The sequence below is a fragment of the Platalea leucorodia genome, assembly GCF_965183815.1.
Source record: "Platalea leucorodia genome assembly, chromosome: 9".
Classification (NCBI taxonomy): domain Eukaryota; kingdom Metazoa; phylum Chordata; class Aves; order Pelecaniformes; family Threskiornithidae; genus Platalea; species Platalea leucorodia.
This window is the reverse complement of record NC_138831.1, coordinates 36,838,692-36,848,348: the sequence shown is the minus strand read 5'-3', so window position 1 is coordinate 36,848,348 and position 9,657 is coordinate 36,838,692. Positions and strand designations below refer to the sequence as shown.

Below are 9,657 nucleotides of genomic sequence, written 5' to 3'. Positions count from 1 at the left end.
AATTCTTAGCATCTCACGTGAGGCTCTAGTGCCATTCATACTTGTCAGTAGCATATCAAGTTTAGCAAAGAAGCTGAACTTCTGATTACTCGCTCCTGATGTGAGCTAAATTCGCCTGATGTGAAAACTGTATTTTTCTTCACCCTAGATTTCCCACCCCCTCACTGCAAGACTGGCTGAGGCAGTCATGGAAATTTAGTTTTTAGACTTTGCTGGCCAAATTATCTTGCGGTTTAGAGCCTGTGCTGAGCACACTCGATTGCCTTGCACCCTCCTTCATGCCAAGTGGACTATGTAAGCTCAGGACAACCGAGCAGGCTCCAGCTGAAAGCCCTAGAAGATGGGCAGGACTTTCCCTGCACTAGTTCATTCACAATTCTCAGGCAGCACTGAGGTGGGAAACGAGAACCATCAATGAGAAAGGATGAGGGAGAGGTGCACGATTGCACAACCATGACAGATGCAGAGACTGTATCCTAACGTATGTGCTTAAGATAAATGAATTAAGGTTACACATGCAACCCTAGTTTTGGTATCCTCTAGATTTAAAGCACCAGACTTCATAAACTTGATGTGTTCTTTTTCTAATGTAATTATATTTTGTAACTATTTCCAAATACTGCAAGACCTAGCAAGAGTCCTCAGCAAATAAGTATTTGCTGAGAACTCAAAAGAGATCATTGCCTTTTCAGGGAAATATAAATGTGTAAGTGTTAGCATGTTTCACTGTGTTACTAAGTATGAAGTCATTGATTTTTGAACAGCGTGTTAATGCCTTACTTCAAAAACAGGAAAAAGCACATATGAAATTCTCTGTATTTACCCTACAATAAAAACTATTAGTACTGCACATTCCTCCATGTCACCTCCACTATATTCAAAGAAAGGATAGCAAGAACATCAGTAATGGACATTCACCCCCAAAAAATAAAATGTAACGAGTACTTGCAAATGTAGTACCATTAAAACCGAGCACTAAATGCTAGTGTTAGTTAACACATTAACACTAGCAAATTAGGGGCTATTCATACAGGCACATCTTTGCCTTCAATAAAATTGTCAATGCACATCCTACTTCTGATCAGTTGTCAGTTATGTTTTGTAGTTTAATCAGGAACAAAAAATATTCCATCCTGTAAAACATTTGCACACATAAAACTAAGAGTACAAAAGCTTGAGATGGAAGTTTATGAATGAAAACAGATTAGGGAAAAAAAGATGACAGCAATCAAACACAACTGATTGTCTGCAGAAGGTGAAGTACCCAATTCGTAACCAAATCTTCATAGCAAGTATTTCAACCTCTACCACCAATTCACATTGTTAGCCATCCGTATTCAATGCAGGTGGTCCTGCAGTCTCTCTTGTACGCATTAACTGGACATCTTTGTCAGCCATACAAGTATCACAACCCCATACTGCGGATGCTTCTGCTGTAAGAAGGCCATAAGCTGACTCAGTCATGCCTGTACAGATCCGATGAAACCATTTTTGACAAGAGGCTTCACACAGGATGGCATCCTGGTCATCGTTAACTTCATGTGTACAAATTCCACATGGATAGACGGGTTCAGAGGACGAGTGACCATGACGACTGGGATGAAGGGGTGTTTTGCTGCTCTTTTCAGAGTTGCATCCTTCAGCAGTACCTCGAGGCTGGCGGGACTTACTCTGAGTCCCATTTGAATGACCAGCATTAGTGTTATCAGCACTATTAGAATGGCTATTATCCTGATTTACCACATTGTTTCGAGTAACATTTTTTAGGTCACTGTTACCTTGACTCACAATGTCCTCTGTCCTGTGATGATGCTGATGAGCAGCAGTGCTCTGGCTGGATGCTTTGCTTGCACCTTGACTAAAGTCTTGCTTTTGTGCTGATGATTTTGTCTGGTTGTATGTGTTCGGTGGAGGAACAAAAGAATGGTTTGACTCTAGCTGAGAATTTGGGAAATTTGGATTGTTTCCAGGACCAAAGTTAGATGGCACGTCAGGGTGAGGTATCTGACCAGAATGGCCAAAGTTCTCACCAGGATTTGGTCTGAAATGCTGACCAGGCATATTGACATTTTGATTTATCTGACCACTACTATAAGGTGGTTGATTCCCAAAACCTGGGTTATCATGTGGACCAAAGCTGAAAGAGTGGGGTCGACTAAAACCCATTCCCACAGGGTTTTGAGGAAGGGGATGTGGTTGGTTTCTGAGGGAGTAAGAACCACCATATGGCGAGGACACTCTGGGCAGCATGTGAGGTGGCATTCTGAAAGTGTTATAGCCTCCAAAGCCAGGATAACCAGGATTACTAAAATATGGATTTCCTGAAGGAAGTGGTTTATAAGACACAGTATTATAGTTGTCATCAAATGGATTTGCAGCTACAAGGTGGTCAGAGCTTGGATTCGGCGGTGGAGCATATTCAGATGGAGGAGGAAATGATGATCCCTAAAAATATTTTAAATACAACATTTAAATTAGTTTTAGTATTTCCCTGCAAGACAGACCAACCACAAAGGTCCTGGATTAGCAGCACTACTGCTAAAAGAACTGTTCAGCTGTTGTGTAAATCTCACCCACTGTACCCTGCCAGGCTGTCTGAAATTTCAGTACAGAGGCAAGAGAGGAGTTTGGGCTCCAGATAACAGTGATTTATAGTAATCTCAGTGTTTTAGAAGTTGTGCAGTTGCACAACCATGCTTCTGAAAATACTACTTGATGTGTGACTTCTATTTCTTAATCTTTTACATAAGAAAAGCAATAATACAGAAAGCCATGTGTCACTTAAACACATACACAAAATATTTCCAGATGTTGAAGAGCAGATCTGAAGCATTTCCTTAGTTTCATTTTGGGTTCATTTTACCAAATATGCAACTCTTAAGACCCCCCACTTCTATGAGGATATACAAACCTAATGTTACTATAACCCTAAAAAAGGTATATAGAATATAGGAGTCTGCATATAGGAATTTTCTATATTCTGTGTACCAAACAGAGGTGTCCCTTATGAGCATTCACTGATTGTGGACAGTCTGCAAAGCATAGTCAGTAGGTATAAATACAAGGATTTCTGGTTACAGAGCATAATCAAGTGTTTAATGGAGCCCAGAGGCTGTTTAAATGTCATCAGAGTGGCTATACAATTGAATTTCATTCTAGACTAGCCTGTGGGGAACATCTAACTGGTTCACCCTCACACTATCTGTGCTCACAGAAAGCATTTCCTCCTAAATACTAATAAACTAAGACTGAACATTTTTTTTTCCAAAAAAAATTCTGCTGTGCTGCAGATTTTGAACCTGGTAAGAAAAGAGAGGAAACTAATCTGTATGCCCTCTACAGTTATCACCATTCCAGAACACAAGGAAAGCTCCACAAAGAAAGAGGTCTGAAACCCTTAAATTAACTGAGTATTTCTCAGAGCAGGTTTCACCATGACTACTTTAAAACAAAACAAAAATTAAGAAAACAGATCCACATCTCAATGGAATCTGGACAGGCCTAACAGAAAGTGATTGTTTGACCTACATAAATAAAATTACTCTCACTGGGCAGTACCAAATTAACAGATACTCTCACTCAAAACTGAATGAACACACAAAGGAAAATTCTGTACTACAGATATCTAATTGCTTTAGATGTTTTGTATTCAGGCTTCCTTTTCTGGAAACAGAAACTGTATAGAAATGCCAAATTGCAGGGATTCACTGGAAAGGAGCCGAACCTGCCTCACAGCTTTTGCTTGAAAATCAGTTGGGGAACATGCCAAGAGTTTGGTCAAAGCATTAACAAACTGTACTGATCCATTAGCCCACAAACCTACACATATAGGAATAAAAGTAAGAAGAAAAAGTAGTCTCATGGCAACTATTCATGCTGTATAGATTTCTACCAATGGCTACAAAGTCATTAAAAGAAAGTCTGTCTCAGAATCAAATCCATATGGTAAAATACAAGTTGTTGCAGTCTCACTGCGCTCCTCTCTTTATAGGTCTTTGGCAGCCTACAGAGATTAAAATAACTTCAGTGAGAATAACTAGTATTATGAAGATTTCAACTTCACAGTACAACTGAAATATTTTGTATGTAACTGTTATTTGTGAGAACAGACTGATATTCTGAACAATGTGAGACAGTCATACCAGCAAACATCATCTGAGTGCACTATTTATTAAGAAATCAAAAGAAGCAAAGGGAATTTACCTGTGTATTTGCTTTGCGCTTTTTCTTATCAGGGCTTCCAAGTTGTACTCCTGGTCCTCCTAACCCATCCAATCCACTGTCACCACCTACAAAATTTCAATCAGTGCAATACGGCATTAGTTTTCTTACAGACTGTATTTTAAGTTCGCCTCTGTCGGTCATAGCAACAGATATCTGTAACAAATACTGAACTTGCATTAATTCTGGTGCCTTACATTGCAAGTCCTTAAGGAGCAAACATCTGGAGGTAAAAGTTAGCATACCTCGTATACAGCTATCTTACTCTATTACCGCTTTAATGTCCAATTCATGCTCATTACAGTTGGAATAAACATTTCCATTTATTTTATGTTTATCTGTCCCTTGGTTCTTAACATCCTCACTTTACCAGTTAGAAGTATTTCTTGTTTGCCTAATGCGTAAGATTCTCAAAAGAACTGCTTAAAGCCATGCCTAAGATTTACCTCCTATTTGACTTACACAGACATAGCATTTATCAAACTCACTGTACCAATATACAACAGTACATTACAATATGCCATGAAGGAAAACAGCAAACAGTAGTAGATCCATGAATGAAAAACCACTGAAAACCTGCCATGTTGTTTAGACAGATCTCCAGTTTATCAGATCTAAATTTTGCTAAATGCAAGACTTGATCAAACAAAAAGACACGTGCCAAAAATGAGAGGGGCTCTAAGCGAACCTGCCCTACTCTGCAGAAACCTCGCAGAATAATTGAGCGTGACTGCTCTGGCACAAAAAGAAGTAAAGAATGTTCATATTATTGATCACTCCATCAGACTTGACTCTGAGCAATACAAAGATATCTGTATTTCACCTGGGATTCTTCTTCACCTTTCATAACAGTGGGACAAGCTCTCAAAGTTGTATAAATCATGGCTTTCATTTTTAAAACTCTAGTTAGACCATAGGAAAAAAAAAAAATTCTAGCACATTCCTTGTTATCCCAGTTGGTCTGCCTTCATGGGGCTCAAGTGGATTTGCCATCATACGCGAATGCAAAGAAAACCCTGAGCTGAAGTATGCAAATCACTTTCGGGTCATGTGAGAGCAACACATGTTAAGATACTAACATCGTTACATTAAGAAACTATACGTTAACTCATTTTTTTCTCAGGCCCATTAAGATAATAGCTTATTTGCTCTTTAAAAAAAAAAAAAATATAGTAACAGTATAGAACAATAAGCAGTGGGCAATCCAACCTATAGTAACAGTATAAAACAATAAGCAGTGGGCAATCCAACCTAAAAATTTTACTGTTATTTGTTTAAAACTCATATTCAGAATACAAGTCAAACTTTATCAAGATGCAAGCACACAGCTGAACACACGGGTTTGTCTTTAGTATCAAAGGCAACCTGAAGATAACTATGAATTATCAATAGTATTATGCAAAGAAGCATAACGCATGACATTACACCACTCTACGTTAGACAAATATTCCCAGCAGACAGCTAAACCAGCTTTAGGACTATTCAGTAAAGTAACACAAAATCTCTTCTCACAGGGAAGAAGTAGGCTGACTGTATACAGACTGAAATATCCAACAGTTATTTCAAATACTCCTGATCAAAGGAGGCTTGACAAATTTTCACTCCTAGCACTTCTTTCCTCCCCCCCTCCTTTTTTGAGGTTTCAGGGAAATTTACCAGTTCTACCTCAAGTAAGAATCCAGTTCCGCCTCTGCTTTAATAAGTTCACTTTGGCTGTCACTGTTGAAATTTAATTTCATTTTTCATCATACATAAGGAAGATACGTGAACATGCCAAATCACCACCTACCTAATTTTAAGTCTGAATTTCAAAGACTAGTCACGATCATGTTCTCAAAATAAACTCATGCTTAAGCATAGTATATCGTGGTATAACCTACCATCAGAGTAACTAGGGATTACTCTTTAAAAAAAAAAAAAAAAAAGAGTCCTTTTTGCCTTGATTTAGAATACAAAATCCTGCACATACTTAGTGTGCTATGAAGCACTGCCACTGCATTAACTGTAAATACTAAATAATTACAGCATAAAGTTTTAAATAAAGAATGATGACAAATCTCCCTTAAATTCCAACTCTATAAATCATCTGCTTGATAAACTATTTGCTCAAAACTGTCCCTGTACTTTCCATTAGCTTCTTCTCCAGCATTCCTATACATTCATCATAAATTCAGTGGGAGATTGTACTGTGAACACCATTCCGCACAACTGCATAAAATATACTCCTGTTCATGGTTCTGTACTCTTAATACATGAATAACATTAACCACTGATAGTAAAATATAGCAAATATCCAGTTTTCTTTTAATAAATTCAACAACTAGCAGCACAGATATTAGCAAATCTGTGATCAAGTAAAATACTGGGGATCATATGCAAGTGCTGTTTTACAGTAGCATAAGTTAAAACTTCATAAAATTATGTATAAAATCCCTCTCTAGGATATCATTCTTCAAAAAACATAAGCATATGAATATTAGAATTCCAGTGACAAGTTCCACCGATTTCTACATGAATTACTTACATGAGTGAAGCCATTCACATGCCTAGGTTTGCAGAACTGCATCCTACATCTGGAAAGGTACAAAGCTTTTGTATTTTCAGTTCTCGCTGTGTGAGGCCAATGACTTAATTTAATCCTACGAAATCATATTTTCCCTGTGGATTTTATAATGATTTAATTTATACATGAAAGAAAACAGAATGTTAGTCCTAGCATACCTCCAAAAAAAGAGTGAATAAGGGTCATTTTCATGCAGCCAAAATAAACTTTCCAGAAAGTCACTTTTGGTATCTACCGCACAGACTTTCATTAAAAGGTGTACCGAGCATTTTGGAACATTGCACTAAGGGTGCAAAAAAATGATTTCATCATCTGAGACCAAAATACAATCCTTTTGACTGGGACATCATATATGTAATGGATCTAGAGATATAAATACATAGCTGATAACTAGTCCCTTATTAAATAACGGATAAAATGTATTTCAGCCATTTACATTTGGGAAAAGGAGAAGAGAGAAGTCCCGTATTCTTTTATACTTCATACCTACACAAGATAGTAATTTTCAGTGTTAGTCAAGAAAACTGCAATGTGTAGTTTTGTTTACACATTAAGAGATTATGACGTTGCATGTAATTTATGCCATACTTAACATACTGCAAATATACTATGGCGTATTTTCATAGTCACTGACAAATCTCTGTCTAGTTTTTCACAGGATGGATGCCAGTGTCTTTTCAAACAGCGCTTTATCTCAGTAAGACCATTTTCCCAAGAAACATAAATGGCCGAATAAACTTTTCATTATAGACAGAAAACTAAAAAGAGTCTAATTTCAACCAGATTTGGTGAGCCTATTCTGTGGCCCTGATACCGTAAACAGTTTTGATATTAAGTGGTAATCACGTGGAACTCGGTGGGTAACTCAGGCATGTGAAACTGTATGTGCTCAAATATCTGCAGAATCAGGGCTTGAGAGTGAAGGAGTCTAATGAATCCCAGCCTCCTTTGTAACACTGCTGCATATTTTCATTCTCTCGTTCTCAAGGTTGCAATCCAGCTGTTACTAGAACAGTTTTAGAAAAGCAAACTGTAAATCAATGACAATACGCATAGCAGAATCCACACCTTTCCCCACTTACCCAACCAGAAAAAAAAGCTTAAAACATCAAGAACAATAGAATTCCAGGGGCAAAACAGGAGGCGAGGAAAAGAGAAGCAATAAATTGCAGATCTTATCATTTTGCCATTATTTTCACCCAACTCAGTCACCCTACTGTGTTTCATTATTTCATTCAGAAATTAATTTCTGTTTTGAAGGACTATAAGGGCACAACAACCGCTACGTAGACTGATGTGCTACTGCCATTAAAGTCAGTTGCACAGCCGAAGTCAGAAGAGATACCCTATTTCTACCTTTCTCCTCACACGTTTCAGAGAAATGCATACTTCAAACCTCACTAGAGCCATATAGCAGTGCTAGAATAATAATAAAGAATAATCTTTCGATAATTTTTTTCATTTCCCAAAAAGAGAAAAGCAAAACCCCAACTAGAACCAAGCACAAGAGCAAGACCGGGGTAGAAGAGCAAACACTCAAGTGTAATTTATGGGCTCTGCATCAACACTAACTCGGACATGTGGCACTGCCGACGTATTCCCTTGCACCAACAGTATGCACGCTGCATACTAATGCGCAGCACATCCAGAAAAACACAACAGACAGAACCGCGCACCGCACGCCTCCACTCGCGGGCCACATCTGCGCGCAGAGCGAGCCCCGAGTTTTGCATTTCAAGGCCCGGAGGCTGTGGGAGCCCGCGGGGCCCGCCGGGGCCCCACCGGGCAAACTTAGCGCGGCTCCCGCGCCGCCCGGCCCCGCCGCCGCCGCCAGCCGCAGGGAGGGACCGCGGCGGGGGCGCGGGCGGCCCGGCCCGGGCTGCGCGGCGGCCGGCTGGGAGCCCGGGGGGCGGCGGCGGTGGGGTCCGGGCGGTGCGCGCATCCCGCCGCTCTCCTCACGGGAGTTAGGCCTCAGCAGCGGCCACCCCCCCAGCCCGGCCCTTCCCGTACCTCGGGATCTCTTCAGCGCGATAGGGTCCTTCTCCTGTTCCGCTGACATTACAGACAGCAGCGCATGGCTCCCAGGGCGGCAGGAATCGGGGCTCTTTGATGCTGCTGCCGCCGCCGCCGCCGCCGCCGGCCCGCACCCCGCCCCCTCCGCCCCCGCCTCCTCCGCCGCCGCCCCCGCCCGCTGCTGCCGTAGCCGCCGCCGCCGCCCCAGCAGCGGAGCTGCCAGACTTTGCAAAGTTTGGGCGCGGGAGGGCTCTACGGCGGCCCGCGGCGGGGGCCGGGCGAGGCGGGCCCCGGCGAGCGGAGGGCCGCCGCCCGGGAGCTGCGCGGGGGTCCGCGGAGCGCTGAGCCGCGCCGGGCAGGGCCCCCACGGGCTGCGGGCACCCGCCTCGCTCGGCGCCCGCCGCCGGGGCTGCCAGGCCCCGCGGCCCCGCACAGCGCCCCCCCCGGCCACCAGCGCCGCTCACCGCGCCGTGCCCCGGCCGCCGCTGCCCGCCGGCTCCCGGGCCCCCAGGGGCGGCGGCGGCTCCCGCGGCGGCGGGGCGCTCCGCGGGGCTCCCCGCGCTCCCGCCATCAGCGCGGCGGGGGGGCGCGGCCCTTCCCACGGGGCTGCCGGCCCCGGCCGCGCCCCCCCGGCCCGCGCCGCCGCTCGGGGGCCGCCGCTCGAACAAAGACGCCGCGCTGGGGCGGGCTCCGCTGCTGCCGCCACCCTCCCGCCGCGGGCCTGCGGCCGCCGGGACGCGCCGGGCGAGGCGCCGGCGGCGGGGCAGGCGCGGGGCGGGCTCGGGCCGGCCGCGCGCGGCGGCGGAGGAGCGGCGAGGCCGGCGCCCAGCGCGCGGCCGTTGGGACCGTTAGCGCGCGTG

The 9,657-nt window shown here is 43.6% G+C and overlaps 1 protein-coding gene across 1 annotated transcript; it reads right to left on the bottom strand.

Annotated features, from left to right (window-relative positions):
* Nucleotides 1-1,323: 1,323 nt before the first annotated feature.
* Nucleotides 1,324-8,843, bottom strand: PYGO1 (pygopus family PHD finger 1; the record flags this gene model as incomplete). Its single annotated transcript, XM_082322646.1, has 3 exons — nt 1,324-2,445; nt 4,204-4,289; nt 8,795-8,843. The coding sequence occupies 3 exons, from the start codon at nt 8,841-8,843 to the stop codon at nt 1,324-1,326; spliced, it is 1,257 nt and encodes a 418-aa protein (XP_082178772.1).
* Between the last annotated feature and the right edge of the window lie 814 nt (nt 8,844-9,657).